The sequence below is a fragment of the Schistocerca nitens genome, chromosome 5 (assembly GCF_023898315.1).
Source record: "Schistocerca nitens isolate TAMUIC-IGC-003100 chromosome 5, iqSchNite1.1, whole genome shotgun sequence".
Lineage (NCBI taxonomy): Eukaryota > Metazoa > Arthropoda > Insecta > Orthoptera > Acrididae > Schistocerca > Schistocerca nitens.
In genome coordinates, this window is record NC_064618.1 from 847365269 (window position 1) to 847384982 (window position 19714).

The 19714-nt window shown below is 38.8% G+C and overlaps 1 protein-coding gene across 1 annotated transcript in view; it reads right to left on the bottom strand.

Moving 5' to 3' along the window:
- LOC126260755 (titin) overlaps positions 1 to 19714 on the bottom strand; it is a 530053-nt gene that overhangs the window by 18535 nt on the left and 491804 nt on the right. The window contains exons 151-153 of the mRNA XM_049958094.1: positions 9650 to 9804; positions 9411 to 9558; positions 4130 to 4284 (exon numbers count right to left, since the gene is read on the bottom strand). Coding sequence (XP_049814051.1) covers positions 4130 to 4284; positions 9411 to 9558; positions 9650 to 9804 — 458 coding nt within the window. The remainder of the gene's footprint in view (positions 1 to 4129; positions 4285 to 9410; positions 9559 to 9649; positions 9805 to 19714) is intronic.

Below are 19714 nucleotides of genomic sequence, written 5' to 3' on the forward strand. Positions count from 1 at the left end.
CTCCTTTAGACAGTTACCAACAAATTAAAAAGGTAAAATAAGATCTCACAATATCCCAGTCTTCCATTCTCAGGAAGTTGTTACTTCATCATGTGTATTTTTTACATTTGTTTGTCCATTGTTGTTGTTGTTGTGGTCTTCAGTCCTGAGACTGGTTTGATGCAGCTCTCCATGCTACTCTATCCTGTGCAAGCTTCTTCATCTCCCAGTACCTACTGCAACCTACATCCTTCTGAATCTGCTTAGTGTATTCATCTCTTGGTCTCCCTCTACGATTTTTACCCTCCACGGTGCCCTCCAATACTAAACTGGTGATCCCTTGATGCCTCAGAACATGTCCTACCAACCAATCCCTTCTTCTAGTCAAGTTGTGCCACAAACTTCTCTTCTCCCCAATCCTATTCAATACCTCCTCATTAGTTACGTGATCTACCCACCTTATCTTCAGCATTCTTCTGTAGCACCACATTTCGAAAGCTTCTATTCACTTCTTGTCCAAACTAGTTATCGTCCATGTTTCACTTCCATACATGGCTACACTCCATACAAATACTTTCAGAAACGACTTCCTGACACTTAAATCTATACTCGATGTTAACAAATTTTTCTTCTTCAGAAACGATTTCCTTGCCATTGCCAGTCTACATTTTATATCCTCTCTACTTCGACCATCATCAGTTATTTTACTCCCTAAATAGCAGAGCTCCTTTACTACTTTAAGTGTCTCATTTTGTAATCTAATTCCCTCAGCATCACCCGACTTAATTCGACTACATTCCATTATCCTTGTTTTGCTTTTGTTGATGTTCATCTTATATCCTCCTTTCAAGACACTATCCATTCCGTTCAACTGCTCTTCCAAGTCCTCTGCTGTCTCTGACAGAATTACCATGTCATCAGCAAACCTAAAAGTTTTTATTTCTTCTCCCTGGATTTTAATACCTACTCCAAATTTTTCTTTTGTTTCCTTTACTGCTTGCTCAATATACAGATTGAATAACATCGGGGAGAGGCTACAACCCTGTCTCACTCCTTTCCCAACCACTGCTTCCCTTTCATGCCCCTCGACTCTTATAACTGCCATCTGGTTACTGTACAAATTGTAAACAGCCTTTCCCTCCCTGTATTTTACCCCTGCCACCTTCAGAATTTGAAAGAGAGTATTCCAGTTAACATTGTCAAAAGCTTTCTCTAAGTCTACAAATGCTAGAAACGTAGGTTTGCCTTTTCTTAATCTTTCTTCTAAGATAAGTCGTAAGGTTAGTATTGCCACACATGTTCCAACATTTCTACGGAATCCAAACTGATCTTCCCCGAGGTCCGCTTCTACCAGTTTTTCCATTCGTCTGTAAGGAATTCGCGTTAGTATTTTGCAGCTGTGACTTATTAAACTGATAGTTCGGTAATTTTCACATCTGTCAACATCTGCTTTCTTTGGGATTGGAATTATTATATTCTTCTTGAAGTCTGAGGGTATTTCGCCTGTCTCATACATCTTGCTCACCAGATGGTAGAGTTTTGTCATGACTGGCTCTCCCAAGGCCATCAGTAGTTCTAATGGAATGTTGTCTACTCCCGGGGCCTTGTTTCGACTCAGGTCTTTCAGTACTCTGTCAAACTCTTCACGCAGTATCTTATCTCCCATTTCGTCTTCATCTACATCCTCTTCTATTTCCATAATATTGTCCTCAAGTACATTGCCCTTGTATAAATCCTCTATATACTCCTTCCACCTTTCTGCCTTCCCTTCTTTGCTTAGAACTGGGTTGCCATCTGAGCTCTTGATATTCATACAAGTGGTTCTCTTCTCTCCAAAGGTCTCTTTAATTTTCCTGTAGGCAGTATCTATCTTACCCCCAGTGAGACAAGCCTCTACATCCTTACATTTGTCCTCTAGCTATCCCTGCTTAGCCATTTTGCACTTCCTGTCGATCTCATTTTTGAGACGTTTGTATTCCTTTTTGCCTGCTTCATTTACTGCATTTTTATATTTTCTCCTGTCATCAATTAAATTCAATATTTCTTCTGTTTCCCAAGGATTTCTATTAGCCCTCGTCTTTTTACCTACTTGATCGTCTGCTGCCTTCACTACTTCATCCCTCAGAGCTACCCATTCTTCTTCTACTGTATTTCTTTCCCCCATTACTGTCAATTGTTCCCTTATGCTCTCCCTGAAACTCTCTACAACCTCTGGTACTTTCAGTTTATCCAGGTCCCATCTCCTTAAATTCCCACCTTTTTGCAGTTTCTTCAGTCTCAATCTGCAGTTCATAACCAATAGATTGTGGTCAGAATCCAGATCTGCCCCTGTAAATGTCTTACAATTTAAAACCTGGTTCCTAAATCTCTGTCTTACCATTATATAATCTATCTGATACCTTTTAGTATCTCCAGGATTCTTCCAGGTATACAACCTTCTTTTATGATTCTTGAACCAAGTGTTAGTTGTGATTAAGTTATGCTCTGTGCAAAATTCTACAAGGCGGCTTCCTCTTTCATTTCTTCCCTCCAATCCATATTCACCTACTATGTTTCCTTCTCTCCCTTTTCCTACTGACGATTTCCAGTCACCCATGACTATTAAATTTTCGTCTCCCTTCACTACCTGAATAATTTCTTTTATCTTGTCATACATTTCATCTATTTCTTCATCATCTGCAGAGCTAGTTGGCATATGAACTTGTACTACTGTAGTGGGCGTGGGCTTCGTGCCTATCTTGGCCACAATAATGCGTTCACTATGCTGTTTGTAGTAGCTAACCCGGACTCCTATTTTTTTATTCATTATTAAACCTACTTCTGCATTACCCCTATTTGATTTTGTATTTATAACCCTGTATTCACCTGACCAAAAGTCTTGTTCCTCCTGCCACCAAACTTCACTAATTCCCACTATATCTAACTTTAACCTATCCATTTCCCTTTTTAAATTTTCTAACCTACCTGCCCAATTAAGGGATCTGACATTCCACGCTCCGATCCGTAGAACGCCAGTTTTCTTTCTCCTGATAACGACGTCCTCCTGAGTACTCCCCGCCCGGAGATCCGAATGGGGGACTATTTTACCTCCAGAATATTTTACCCAAGAGGACGCCATCATCATTTAATCATACAGTACAGCTGCATGTCCTTGGGAAAAAATACGGCTGTAGTTTCCCCTTGCTTTCAGCCGTTCGCAGTACCAGCACAGCAAGGCCGTTTTCGTTAATGTTACAAGGCCAGATCAGTCAATCATCCAATGTTTGTCCATAAGTACTCAAAAGGTTGGCTAATTTTGATGATTCTGGATGTGTTTTATACAGGATGGACCCATATCATCATGAACTGGTAGCAACTACTACTGGTACAGTACAAACAAAATACAACTTTTTGAATTTGCATGGAAATTGTCTTCAACAATGTAAAGTATTAAGATCTTATGCCACTAGACACCCAAAGGTATAATGGTATCTGTCTCATGTAGTTAACAATGAGATACAATAAAAATAGATTTAATTTCTCTTTTAGAGTAAAATAATTGTTTGCTCCTTTTTGTAATCTCTTCTTGGATGTTGGTTTATTGTTTTCAAACGTTTTTATCTTCTACCATAACTTTTTTCACCATATCTTCCCTGCAAATCTTGGTAATTACCTTACTTCTCCCCCCAGCTTCCTCCTAGCCCCCCCCCCCTCTTAATTGTGTGAGGTTGTCTTTTTCAAACTTCATTTTTCTATTACTGCTGTGAGCGACTTCTCTCTCTCTTTCTATCTCCCCCTCCCCCCTACTTTTATCATACTCATACCTCCCACTACTTCTCATGCCTTTCATATCCCCTACTTCTTACAACCTTTACAGCCACACATTAACAGCATCACCAAAGTCACAGATATATGCATTTTTGTGTGAGGTTGTTTATGTGCTCAAACTAGAAAAAGATCTGTAGTTCACAAGCTATGTCTATGCTGTTACATATTTCTGAATGGTACTTTACATCAGTTACAAGCGAGTGGCTGCAATTTTTAATTTTTGTTTATTTTTCCATCCAGAATAACTATTAGCTGTAATGTTGTAAAAAAGTTGCATGAGCAATGTATGCTATTCTGTCAATATATTCTATACTGAAAGATTTCACACAGTATAATGACTGACCTTCTGCCAGGCCTTCTTCCCCACTTCTCTGCGTTCTACAACATATTCCAACACTGGAGCACCTCCATCTGATTCTGGTGATTGCCAAGCAACAGTGAAAGATGTCTCAGTCATACCTGAGACTTGTAGCGGTCCTCTTGGGGCAGATGGTTTATCTGAAAATAAAACAAAATATTTGTTTCTCTCACTTGAAGAAATAACTTTACAATCATAAATACTTTATCACCAAGAACAGTGCACATGTGCAGATCTCTCTCTTCTGAGTACACACTTCTCCCATCACCACGCCACACTGTCTTAGCAGGAAATGGGAAAATTGCAAACAAACTGCATTACATGGCTATGCAGTTGTGCAGTGACTACTGAACACCTGGCATGCCACTTTGTTTCACATTTCTCATTAACATAGATCACAAACAAAGCAAATTATGACTTATTCATTTTTGGTATGCTGAAGATATAATAAAATGTATATCTGGCACGAACTTTCAGCACACAGACACAGGTTGCTTCACAGATTTTCATACTTCAGCTTGGCATGAAATTATTACTTTAGTTACATAATGAGATAAAAAGCATGTTGATCAAAACATTGTTATCACCTGTGAAATTGTGCACTGGAGACATTGAAATTCTATCTGAGGAAAACTTTGTAGAACTCCTGGATAGTTCTAACACAAAGGAATTTTATTTTACACAGTAATTACACTGCATACTGATTGGGTCCATCTGCAAATGCAATAATGATGTCCTCTTGAGTAGTCCCCGCCCGGAGATCCGAATGGGGGACTATTTTACCTCCTGAATATTTTACACAAGAGGACGATATCATCATTAACCGTACAGTAAAGCTGCATGCCCTCGGGAAAAATTATGGCTGTAGTTTCCCCTTGCTTTCAACCTTGGCATAACCCATGTAATTTGCAGCAATACGCAGGTTGTTTCACTGGTCTTGTTACAGGCTTCAAGGGATTGTAGAGGGGACATAGTAGATACAGTTTTGATAAGTAAGCAGTAAAATAAGATTGAAGATCAGATAACTTTCAAATCTCCACTACACAGTGTGCACACAGGCGTGACAATGAGCTTTCATCTGTGTATTCTACAGGAGCCTACAGCATGTGCAATGTTTTGAGTGTTCATCATTGGGTTCTTTTACACCTGATGAAGGACACCCCTTCAAAGCTGAGAATGCACAGAGTCTGTGTAGCAACACAGTCAATCCTCCCAGTAGTGAATGTCACCAGTTGGTGACTACATGCAAAAAAAGAGAATAAATAAATAAATAAATAAATAAAGTAGCAGTTTCTCACTCCTCACAGCTGTTGCTGTAATTGGAGAAAAATGATACATCATGTTTAATTACAACAGGGACTAACTAAAAAGTGATCTTGTCTGTTTGAGTGTGTACCATGAAGCTGGAGATTTGAAAGTGACCCGATCTTCAAATTTCATTGTATCTTCAAATTTCTTTGTATCTAAACAGGGAATTTCTGGACATAGTTTCTTATCAAAACTTTATCAACTATTTTTCTCTCTACGACTCTTAGAAATCTATAATAGAGACAATTTATAGATTTCTAAGAGTCGTAGAGAGAAAAATAGTTGATAAAGTTTTGATAAGAAACTATGTCCAGAAATTCCCTGTTTAGATACAAAGAAATTTGAAGATACAAAGAAATTTGAAGATCGGATCTATAATAGAGACAAGCTTTCGAAATGTGGTGCTACAGAAGAATGCTGAAGATAAGGTGGGTAGATCACGTAACTAACGAGGAGGTATTGAATAGGATTGGGGAGAAGAGAAGTTTGTGGCACAACTTGACTAGAAGAAGGGATCGGTTGGTAGGACATGTTTTGAGGCATCAAGGGATCACAAATTTAGCATTGGAGGGCAGCGTGGAGGGTAAAAATCGTAGAGGGAGACCAAGAGATGAATACACTAAGCAGATTCAGAAGGATGTAGGCTGCAGTAGGTACTGTGAGATGAAGAAGCTTGCACAGGATAGAGTAGCATGGAGAGCTGCATCAAACCAGTCTCAGGACTGAAGACCTCAACAACAACAACAACAATAGAGACAAACTATAATAGACAATGTGGGGCATCCAGTATAATATCTTCAAACCCTTTGTTCAATTCTAGCAGAAACTGTTGAAATTGGCAGCGTAATAATGCATGTGCCTCAAGAAAATTAACAATTTATACCGCCAATATCATCACGTGCTCCATGCCTCCAAAGTGCTTTCAGAGATAGAAAGCAATTAATCCCATCAAAATCATCTGCTCATCATTGTACTTCTTTGCTCTTTCAGCATGTAATTTTTAATTTTTTGTGAACATTGTTTTAGTGCCATTCTACAACAAATTTGCAGTGCCTGTCGAATGTGCAACTGCATAATAGTTATTGAGAATTCTCATCCCTCTCTTTGAAAAAGAACTGGTTCCCATTCATTAAAGGTTTGTGATGACAGGTAGTGAGATTACCTCTTTATGTGCAAACAGCCACTAAACCTTTGATTTTTTCTATGCCATGAGCAAATAGTGAGGGATAAAAATAGCAATACTACTACAATTCTGTCATACTGGAGAAATTCATGCCGACTGAATGATGCCACACCAAATACCACAAGGAATAGTGTCACATCATGCTTCACTGTTTAGTTCTCAACAGATCTGATGGATCTAGCAAAGCCAAGATGAATTGAGAGGCAGTGGGGCAGGCCAAGACCCCAGAATGCATGCATGCAGCATACTTTACAAGTAGAAGTTTTGCATGCTGTGGCTGATTTTGCTTTAATACAATAGTGTAATTCAATATTCATAGAGAAACTTAAAGTACAATAATAAAAATGGAATGCATCAATGACAGATGTAAATTATAATGCTTTTTTATAAGAATGCCAGCATTCTGGCCCAAGATGCTGAAGTTGGAAGTCGTGTGTGCATGAGGTATGCTGGCTTGTGTGTTTGAGTGGTGTGTGTCTCCCTTTACTAATGAAGGCTATGGCTGAAAGCTCTATGTAAGTGTCTTTTAAGTGTGCCTGTCTTTTCCTACATTGCTGATATTCCTACCTGGAGTTTGTATTGTTTGATTTTGCAACATTAAGTCTAGATATGTCATCAACATGACTGGTATTGTACTCAAAAATTATAGGTTTGTTTTTCCTACTCAGCTGCATCTACTTCCATTTTTACACATTTCGAGCCAGCTGCCATCCATCACACCAAATAGAAATTTTATCTAAGTCACATTTTATCATCCTACAGTCACTCATCTTTGACGCCACAGCACTATCAGCAAACAACTGCAGATTGCTGTCCGTCCTGCCTGCCACATCATTTTATGTATATAGAAAATAACAGTGGTCCCATAACATTTCCCTGGAGCACTCCTGATGAAAGCATTGTCTCTGATGAACATATGCCATCAAGGACAACATAATGGGTTCTTTCACTTAAGAAGTCTTAGATCCACTCACATATCTGGGGATCTATTCCATATGCTCATGACTTCATTAACAGTCTGCAAGGGGGGGAAGGGGGGGGGGGGGGTACCATGTCAAATGCTTTCCAGAAATCTAAGGATATGGAATATGCCTGTTACCCTTCATCCATAGTTCACAGTACATCATGTGAGAAAAGGGCAAGCTGAGTTTCACACAAGCAATGCTTTCTAAAACCATACTGATTTGTGGACATAAGCTTTTTGGCCCATAGGAAATTTATTATGTTTGAATTCACAACATGTTCTAGAATCCTGCAGCAAACTTAAGTTAGGGATATTGATATGTAATTTTGTGGGTCTGTTCTTTTATCCTTATTATATATAGAAGTCAACTGCACTTTTTTCCAGTCACCTGTGACTTTGCATTGGGCAAGAGATTCACGATAAATAAAAGCTAAGTAAGAAGCCAATGCTGTAGAGTACTCTTTATAAAACTAAGTTGGGCAACTTATTTGTTTTCAACTCTTTCAGTTGTTTCTCCATGCCAGGAATGCTTTTTACTACGTCATCCATACAGGACACTGTGTAATGGTCAAATGACAGTATGTTTGTACCATTCTTTGGCATGAACGATTTCTTAAACGTGGAATTTAAAACTTTGGCTTTCATTTTGCTATCTTTGATTGCCATACTGGACTGGTCAGTGAGTAACTGGTTGCAAGCCTTATATCTGCTTAGCAATTTTACAAAGGACCAGTATTTTCTTGGGTTCTCAGCCAGATCTTTTGCTGAGGTATGATGGTGGTGGTTGTTGTATGCTTCATGCATAGATCTTTTCACAGATGCATGAATCTCTACTGACCTTTGCCTGTTGCCTTTTGTGTATTATCTTTTGAAAACATACAATGTTTACAATCAGTTCCAGAATTTTATCTCAGTCCTGATTCTATCAGCAATGGATTTTGTGAAGGTCGACCACAATCACTTGTTCCAGAAACATTGACACTGTGCACAACAGTGTTATAGTATTGACAGCTGGTGCATATGATTCGACTACTCTTCAGACAGCCTTGTACCATTCCTTGCTCACTGGCTGCACAGACTCTGACAATTACAGGGAAACAATCCAAAATCTTGAACATGGCAGCAATCAGCATCTGTCGAATTATGGATGAAATGGGAATCGTACAGCTAATCAGAATTGTGTCAAAAGTTTATTCAGGTTTCAACAGATATAAACCTGGCTTTCTCAGATAAAGTAATAACACGTGTTACAGCCACACAGTCCACAACTGCAGCGCCTTGGACCGCTCGGCTAATCCCGTGTGGCAGTCAACACTAAAATGGTCCCACATAAATGATACAGCATAGCCATAAAGCTTAGTCAACAGCACAAACAATCCAAGTAAAACCTACGCCTTATGGATAATGTGGATTTTTCTATATCAGATTGTTTGCTTATGGCATTTGAGTACAATAAATAACAGATTATACTGAAAATGCAAAGATGACATTCAGAACTCAATATCCTGAAATTGTGTTTTTTACATTGGAAAAAGGAAACATTATATAGCAATACTGATAACAATACTGTGCTCTATCTTTTACCCCTTTTCTAGACCTTCTTCACCCCATCCCACCATCCTTATAGATCATAACTTAAATTGGTACTTGTGATGTGATCATAAATAATATTCTGATAATGTCATATATGCAGCATTGGTAAGTATAATTGACTCCTCCAAAGCTCTTTTTTCAGTTCATAATATTTAGAACACAATGTACTTCCATTAAAGCATCTTAATATTTAAATGGGTCTGAAGTTCATTGCTTACCAAATTTGCTCCTAATGGTGACCGTGTCACTCTCAAGTGGCTCTGATGTTCCTACCGGATTCTCAGCAATAATTCTGAACATGTACTCTGAATCTTCTCTCAAACGTTGTACACAATATGACGAGACATCTTTCTCTACGTCAGCAACCTGAATTAATAATAATCAATCAATTAATTGACAGATAATGCTTCTTCTAATGTAAGTTCAGTTCTCAAATCTATTATGAGCAACATCATACCTTCATCCACACCATCTTCTCAACATCACATTTTTCAACAGAGTATTTAGAAAGCTCAAGGCCACCATCATCTGCAGGTGGTTTCCATTCGAGAACCACAGAATCCTTTCGGATATCTTTTACAATAATTGGCCCTTCTGGTTTGCTTGGCTTGTCTGAAATATTAATTTTTATGGTTGTTAGACACTAATAATGACTGACAGAAACATGAAACTTGTCTCTTAGTGTAATACAGTTATACTATGCAAATGAAGAAAACTGCAATAGCCCACTGGAAACACTTAACTGTATCTTATTGAGAACACTTGAGTTCTAATAAACAAATAGAGCAGAAGGCCAAATATTCCAACTATGTATTTATTATAAATGCTTAAAGGAGCATCATAGAAGGATGCTTTTGGGAAGTCCCTCAATCGTTCTTCAGAGCTAGTTTATGAGTTTTTCAATGATCATTACTCTACTACATGACACTCAGTAAATAAATATTTTTACTTTGGTACGATTTGCAGCGCACTCAAAAAAAAGTGACTAAATTAATAATTAAAGTGACTAATTTGGAATGTAAAACATGAATTGCAATTTTTATAACTGCTATCTGCGAAAACTGTAATTCTAACAGCAAAATACATTAAATAATTTCCCACCCTAGAAATCATCCCTAATTTTGTTTTTAGACCTACACAAGATTACTGTTGAAAGAAAACAGGTAGTAGATAAAAGACACTTATGTAACAAAATGACTTCTCCACAGTACAGTATTGTTTGGAAAAGAGACAAGACTTTCAGGCTCCCTGATCCTGAGGTTTCAGTGTTATAATACAACATCACCATCACTGCATGACAAAATGAAGAAAAATTCATGGTCTGCTCTTAATTAGAATTTCAGGGTTCTGCAACTGATGGAGGAGCTGGTGGCTGAAAGTAAAGCAGTATCATAATAATAGGAAATCTCTGTGGGAAATGCAGTCAAACTCTGGAGATGAACTTTTCATAACTGTATTCAATTGGTAAACAAATAGATGTCACCAAGTGATATCTGTACATTGGAGGTGCCTCTCTTCCCTATTGGTCACATTATTTTGTAGTGTCATATAGCACATTGATAATGTAGATAACCATAATCTGACAGCCAGTTCCACATCCACATGAATCTCTTTGCATCTGATCTGAAACCTGTGGAAGACCTACACTGGATGAAATGAAAGCTTCATATGCCAAAATTCGTGCTCACTATTGGAAAAGCATGTGTCACTAAAAAATGTAATCCTTTGACAACTTAGTAAGGATTAAGGCAAGCTGTTCTATCATTGCCCAAAAGGGCACAGGTACCATTAACTACTTGCAGCTCACACAAATGTCTAACTCCTAACACATCAACTGTTGGCCCATCACTGTCCATGTGTACCTGTCTGCCCTTGCAGAGGCATCCGAGCCAGAACAGCTGAGATTAAGTGAACCAATGCTCTGGAAACAGATCTCCATTTACAACCCTGTTATTTACACCATGTATTGTTAGTATCCATAAGGTAACATTTTTTATAGATCACTTCCTATGGTAAACAAATATGGATGGACTGGTCACCAATCCAAACTGCAGCCCACTGAGTTAAATGTCTCACAGTTGACACAGAGACAATCTGAATGGTAAATGTCAGTATCGACTGGTGACTTGAGAGTTCAGTTAGTATATGACCCACACAGAAACAGGAAATAGCTCCGCCACAGTTTAGCACAGTTTACATATCTCATCAAACTCTTTGGCCCTGTGAGGTTAGTGTATCAAGGGTAAAGTTGTGGGATTCTAAGCATTCATGGATCTTGTTATCTGCAGGGTGTGGGAAAAAATATGCAAAAACTTTAGAAAATGGATGCTTGAACATAAATGCAGATGCTAGGCAAGCCTGCAGGCTGAACTGTTGTATTTGACCTTAAGCAGCACATGTCCTCAATACACTGCAAGTATTAGTCATGGTCAGAACAGTGTTCTGTGTAGTTGTGATTGCATTATGTCACAGCTTAGTGCATTCAAATGTGAGCAAATTGATGGTGCTCATATGGAAGGTGTTTACATATCCAAGGTAGCTGAAGTATTTGGCATTCCAAGAGATACAATATAAAGATTCACACTGCATCCAGGAGAACTGGAAAAAGCATCATCCTCTAAGCCAAAACATGGATGAAAGTGTGTGCTGAGTGACTGTGACAGATAGCCACAGAAGAGGCTTGCGGGAAAGTGCTGTAAAAGTCACTAAAAGTTACTGCAGAACTAAATGTTGTACTCATGAACCCTGTCAGCACCAAAACAACATTAAAGGAGCCCCATAAGTAGGGAACTGCAGAACATCTGGGATAAGAAGCAATGGTTGAATGGCACTTCATCAGATAAGTCTTGTTTCACACTATTTCCAACTTCTGGCTGAGTTTACTTCACAAGAGTGAAAAATGATAGGGGTTTAGCGATGATTTGGGCAGCCATATCGTGGTATTGCACAGACACCATCGTTACTCTGCAGTTTTGCTTTGCTGCCAAAGATTATGTGACCATTTTGGCTGATCAGGTCCATCCCATGGAACAATGTCGATTCCCCAATGGTGATGCTGTGTTCCAAGACGACAAAGCCCCTGTTCACACAGCTCGCACCATCCAGGACTGGTTTTGTGAGCACGAGGGTGAACTGCCGCATCTCTCCTAGCCACCGCAGACACATCTTAATATTACTGAGCCTCTACTTTGGAGAGAAGGGTGCATGACTGCTATCCACTTGCTTTATCACCACCTGGAAGTGGCTACTATTTTGTAGGAAGAAAGGTGTAAGATTCTCTTGAAAGCCATACGAGACTTTTATTTATCCATTCCAAAATGACTGGAAGCTGTTTTGAATGCCAGCGGTTTTCCTATACTTAATTAAACATGGTCGTGTGTTGTGTTTTTGGTGTTTCCATGCTTTTGTCCTCCCCCTGAATTTACGTATTTAAATATGAACCAGAAACACAGGTTATTAGTAACGAAAGCTACAATAACTCCAAAGTAATGCCATATGAATGTATGAGTTCCTTAAATTGGGAAAAGCCGGCCAGGGTGGCCGAGCGGTTCTAGGCGCTACAGTCTGGAACCGCGTGACCGCTGAGGTCGCAGGTTCGAATCCTGCCTCGGGCATGGATGGGTATGATGTCCTTAGGTTAGTTAGGTTTAAGTAGTTTTAAGTTCTAGGGGACTGATGACCTTAGAAGTTAAGTCCCATAGTGCTCAGAGCCATTTTTTTAAATTGGGAAAAAAGTAAGAAAATATGTTAATACAATATATTGGTTCCTTCATTTTTTCCTGACAATTCTGTAGGTGGAGGTCAATGTTTAGGAAGGTGGCACACTGGGCAATGGAAGAATGTGGATTCTTTTTTTTCTGGAGGGAGGTGCCCATGGCTTCACAGAGGATTTGGTTGTATATCTTCTCCCCAAAGGAGAAATGGTTCTGAGTAGAGATGTAGTTACTTAAAATCAAAAAGTGAAAAATCCAGGATGGAATGTAACAATATTATGAAACAGATAGTTGCTACTCACCATACAGTGGAGGTACTGAGTAGCAGATGGGCATGACTAAAAGACAATCACAAAATGAGATTTTGGCCAACAAGGCCTATGTCGAAAAAAGGTAACGCGTGCAAATGCAACTCACACACACGTGACCACATTCTCAGGCTGCTGAGGCCACACTGCAATCAGCAGTGCATGATGGGAGATGCAACCAGGTGCTGGGGATAAGAAGATGCAGGAACAGCAGGATAGGGGTGAGGGACAGTAAAGTGCTGCTTGCAGGACCACACAGGGAAGAGACGGAGAGAGGTTTGGGCAGCTAGGTGCAGTCAGGAGGTTAGACAGAGGGCAGGGGAGGGTTAGCAGAAAAGTAGAGATGTCAAAAGACTGTTGGTGCATTGGTGGAATAGAGGACTGTGTTGTGCTGGAAGAGGAACAGGAAAGGGGCTTTTGTAAAGACAGGTCCTGTGCAGATCCAACACTGTTCAACAAGTCACTATTTCTGCTCTTCCTATACCAAGAGAAGTTTTTTCGTTGTACCTATCTGCAACTCAGCATCTTCACTATATGGTGAGTAGCAACTATCCTTTTCATAATACTGATGTAGTTAGTTAGGTGTGTAAGCAATGAGGTACAGAGTTTGGAGTTGGAAGAATGCTGGGGTGGCGGTGTTTGACGGTGGCACAACTGTGGACATTGGGAATGCTGGTCTGTAGGCAAGTGACATCACTAGTGTATGTAGGGATCCATGTAGTAAAGGGGTGGGGATGGTTGAGAGACATTTAAGAGAGTGGCTCATGTCTTTGATACGTGAATCTAGTGGGCAGGCAATCAGTTGGAGGTGTTCGTAAACAACAGCTGAGATTCTTTTGGTGGGAGCAAAGTAAGCAGATACAATGGGGTGCACAGGATTGTTAGGTTTATGGATTTTGGGAAGTATGTACAAGGTGGGTGTGTAGGTGGTGGTCATGGGAGGAGGGAGATGGATTTGGGGAGAGATTATAGACTGGTCTAAGTATTTGAGTTGGGATTTGAGGTTGTGCTGGATATCAGCAATGGAGTCAGTGTGGTAGAGTTTGTACACAGAAGAGTGAGGCAGGCAGAATGCCTCTTGTCATGTAATCACTGTAGTTCATCAAGACAGTGGTGGAGTATTCGTATGGAAGGAACATGATTAAATTGGGGTCTGTCTCATAGCCATGATTCCCCAGTCCTCCCTCCCACTCCCAGCCTTCTCTCTCACCTTGCTCATTGAACCTGACACAACACCTCACACCAGTTGAGCTGCAGTTCCAGCACAATGTATTCATCTGGGACAATTTAGCTGTGTGTTTGTGTATGTGTACTCTAGCACTGAAGAAGGATGTAGACGGAAGCTAGCATAGTTCTCAGTCTTGTTTGTATGCCCTTCGAAGAATCAACAGCTCAGTTATTTGGTGAGGTGTTACCTCTGGTCCTAAATTATTCATGTTCCACATCACCAGGATTACTAAGAGAGGCAGGCAAACAAAGAGGTGGATCAGGGAACATATTGGAGTATCAGCAAACACACTGGAATGGAAAATGTAATTACAACTATAATGAAAATTAAATGGAGGTGGATTGAATCTATAGCCATTGAATACATGTTTGATGGAATAAGGATGTTATCGCAATCTAAGATATGGAAAAAGATGAAGATGACAAACTAGTGAACTATGGAATGAGATTTTCACTCTGCAGCGGAGTGTGCGCTGATATGAAACTTCCTGGCAGATTAAAACTGTGTGCCCGACCGAGACTCGAACTCGGGACCTTTGCCTTTCGCGGGCAAGTGCTCTACCAACTGAGCTACCGAAGCACGACTCACGCCCGGTACTCACAGCTTTACTTCTGCCAGTACCTCGTCTCCTACCTTCCAAACTTTACAGAAGCTCTCCTGCGAGTTCGAGTCTCGGTCGGGCACACAGTTTTAATCTGCCAGGAAGTTTTAGTGAACTATGGATAAATGACATTTGAAAACAGGCAAGGGCACCATGGCACAGATGAACACAGACTAATACTGTAATACATGAGAAGACTGTAGGCAGCCTTTTTATGATCTAAACTTTCACACATTATATTGCATTTTGTCTGCTGTTACTATGAATATATGGCCTATCTCTATATAATATGAATATACAGAAGGTGCAATGAACTGAAATGTATTCCCCACTGTACAATTTATGTCTCTTTTAAATACACTTACTTTTCATTAAATTTGTGCTGATGCCAATACTGTTTGTACCACATTAATTTCCAACACAGCTGGATTATGTGTGATATTACTTTCCCAATTTAAATTTAAGAATTCATGTTTGGTCTACTACACTATTTACAGCTATCATTCTTAGATGTTGAAGATCCTGAGTTAAACTACACGGGTCATGGATACAGACCGATGTCCTGGAAGATATCTGCATAATGTCATAAAATGCACAGTGCTTGAATGAACTATGAGAAGGATATAGTGTATAGCAAGTATCACAAGGTTAATTTTTTAAAAAAATAATTCAATACCATCAAGAAACTCTTCTACTGAATAATTTTCTGGTCGATTCCACACTTAGACAAAAAGTACTCCTTAAAAGTATTTGACTATACCCTCCCCTTGTGAACTGATGGTGCTGCCAGATAATGTAAACAGTTTTAAAAACAAATCAAAATCATTTCTGCTTGATAACTTCTTCAACTTTGTACATGAATTTAATGAACAGCAAAATGTCTACCTTATTGCGGTAGGGCTGCATTTGAGAAATTGTATAACACACTAAGATTAAAATTAAGTAAATAGTGAGCAAGTAGACACACTTCCATTACGATTTGTATTTGTATTTATCTGCAATCTTTATAAAAAAAATTCTGACACATTTTACATCATATTGAGTTGTCACAAAGGTGATCCACATAACATGCAAACAAGTAAACTAACCTAAACTAAACTTGAAATATTTGTAACTAGACAAAACATATTTCAGGTAAACAATGTATTTTGTACAATGCAGTCACAATAAGAGAAATTACTTAAGAACAAGAAGAAAACAGAGAATTCTGCACTAAGACACAAAGTCACAAGAGGTCAAAAGATCTGTAACATGAAAAGTACATTATGAACAATTCAAAAAAAATCACATGCCCCTGGTAAAATGTTATCTCTACATAGCAAACCACAGAAACAATAAATAAACAAGAATAGTTTCAAAGAGAGGAAAACTGAAAAGTTATTAATACCTGCTATTTTTCCTGTACTGACAACTGTAAAGTAACAATACAGTGGAGAACATCAATCATGAAGAAGGAAGGAAAAATAATTTAAAAAAATAAAAATTAGAAAGTGGGGCCATTGGGTGGAATATAATATTATCCTCATATATAAAGTGTCCCTCCCCCACTCCCACATACACAGAAACACAAAAAGACATTATTTAATGCTTGTTGTATATTTCATCTACAGTTTCTGTTACACAAAGATGGATACCCCTACTTTCCTGCCAGTTTTCTATGCAATAGACAGATTTCTGAGTTTCCAGTCAAGTTCACACATTTCATTTTTGGCACACAATATATTATTAGCCAGATATCTACTGAAACGTTGTTTGGAAAAAAACTATACAGTCACAGAGCTGGACACACAGATATTCTTTGTCTTTCAAATGAACGTGTCCTTTCTTCAACTCAACCTGAAAATTTTGACATACCTAACCAAGTTGACATTCCCCAACATGAAATGTAGGCATAACAAAGCATGAAAGAAACAGTAAGTCAAGCTGAAAAATAGCAACTGTGAACAGTTTTTAAGACACATGCATGGAAGCAGAATTGTAGCTTGTGAAAGTAATAGAATCATGACAGTAAATAAGTAAGAAGCTATTGATGAGATGCCAATGGCCTTGCCACAGTGGTAACACTGGTTTCTGTCAGATCACCAAAGTTAAGCACTGTCGGGCTTGACTAACACTCAGATGAGTGACCGTCTGTGTCTACCAAGTGCTGTTGACAAGCAGGGTGCACTCAGCACTTGCGAGGCCAATTGAGAAGCTATTAGATGGAGAAGTAGTGGCTCCAGTCATGAAAACTGGCTACAGCCGGGAGAGCAGTGTGCTGACTACATAGTCCTCCATATCCACATTCGGTGACGTCTATTGGCTGAGGATGACGATTGGTTGGTACTGTTGGGCCTTCCGAGGCCTATTCAGATGGAGTTTAGTTTAATTGTGAGATATATAAAGTTTGTTGTCTACAGTTTTCTGCATGAATTATTTCTATTCTTTTGGAGGCAATATAATTACTTTTCTCTCTTACGTTGTATTATGTCATTCTCAGAATTATATGAAAAGCAAGTTGATCCTATAAGCCCTGAGTAATTTGTATTCTGTGTCTCAGATATCTAAATTACAATAAAAGGCCTTGAAAGAATAGAAACAATAGCTAAAACTTAAACATATCTTCCAATGTTCCACTGACTTCATGGATTTTCATTTTTGCAGTTCTCTTCGTAGATTTCAAAGTAGTATGTTGGTGCTGAAAATGTAAGGTATGGATAAACTTCCTCTTGGATTAACCATACAGGTGACTATTATTTAAGAGAAAATGACGTATCATTGTAATCAACATAAATTAAGCCTTTGAAGTAAACAGATACCCAAGAATGATTTGGAGCATAAGTCAGTAAATACTGAAAGATGTTACTAGTGACAGCATAATCACAGTTGACTGACAGTGAAGAAATTAAACATAAAATACCACCTACATGTGTTCAACTTAACAAGCAAATGGGCACCTTTACACTGGCAATGCAGAAAGAAGGTTAGAAATTACTTGAAATTATGATTTACAAGTCACAAAATGGAGAACTAATTTAGGATTTCTGTGCAGTGGTAGGAAATGTGTCATCATACTGTTCAGTTAGGACCAAGGAATGATGAACTACTGGTCTATTTTCGAAATGAAGCATTTTAGGTAATGTGCTCGAAAACACAGTGGCAGTTTGTAGTGTTATAATACTGAAAATTGGAAAGATTCTTGACAAGATTAAAATCTTTTGGAGCCAGCAGCAGGCATTTCCTCCCTCATCAGGGGCAGTGGCACTTACGACAGCAGCTTCATCATCTAACAACACAGCACAGAATTCTCATGGACATAACCATGAACAAACCATCCATTTAAAGGAAGGTGACTTACCACCAAGTAATGGAACACAGTGACCAGAACAATGTAGTTGACTTTAACAGTTACTTCACAACCTCTGCCTCCTGTACTCTTCTTCACCTCTCAACACCAACTTTTATGATACATGGAGTTCACAACTCTCCCTTCAATGCATCCTTGTTGCCCATAACCTCCTTGTTCTCAATCTCAACTGGAACTTGCCTCAACCTCAACTCCTGTAGCCATCCCATTCAACCCTTATGCACACACACCAGCGTTACGCTATCTCTTGTACTTTATACTCAATCCAAACGTACTTATATTCCTCCACATTATTTTTTCAATGTTTCTTCTAGCAGCCCCTGCTTTGTCCCCTGCTTCACCATGTAACAGCCAGTCACATTAGCTGAATACACCCATCTACTCCACACTGACAAAATAAATCCTAAATACCTCCCTCCCTCCACCCAACCCACATATCCTTCCACAGCCAAAAATCACAAACTTCCTCCAATAGAAGTTGGACTGCAGTTCTAAGTGTGTGTGTGTGTGTGTGAGTGTGTTTATTCATTAACACTCAAATGATCAAATTTGTATGAAAGTTTCCTGCTGCTTAATGCACCATTCTGTTCATTGGATGTTGATCTTTATTCACATAAATATTCATATTATATCCCAGAATTTACAGTTATTTATAATGGCACCATCCTTCATTCAGTATCTGCGCCAAACAAACTTTTATTTTAATTACAAACAGTTCTTTAATGTATCTCTAATATAATATAATACCATTTCGTCTCTTGTTTAGGAAAAGTATTATGCAGGCACACAATCACTGCATGTTACTTTCAGTAAGCTCTGAGTGAGTCAGGGAAGTGATTTTCAGTATTCCCTGCTGATTCTAGATCTGGGTTAAAGTGATTGAAATACACAACCATAAAGGTCTTTCGTAACATGTTGTTATGGTTTTCAACCTGAAGATTTTGATGGTGATCTTAATTCAAATCTCTCCTGTACAAGCCCCTTATCTCTGCATAATTATGATTATTGCTTCATGCATCCATTTGAACCTGCTTACCATAATCAAGCCTTGACTCCATTTACCAGTTTCAGCCCCCACACTCCCCTCCATTACCAAACTGACAGTTCCTTGAAGCCCTGAAGTGACCCATCAACTTTCTTATCTGAACTGTTTAACACCTACATTTTACTTTGATACAAGATTACACTTCAGACAAACACTTTCAGAAAAGCCTTTGTAACATTATAGTTTATATCTGACATTAACAAATTTATCTTTTTCTTAAAATAATATCCTCACAATGGCCTTATTTAATTACACTATATTTCATTACCATAGTTTTGCTT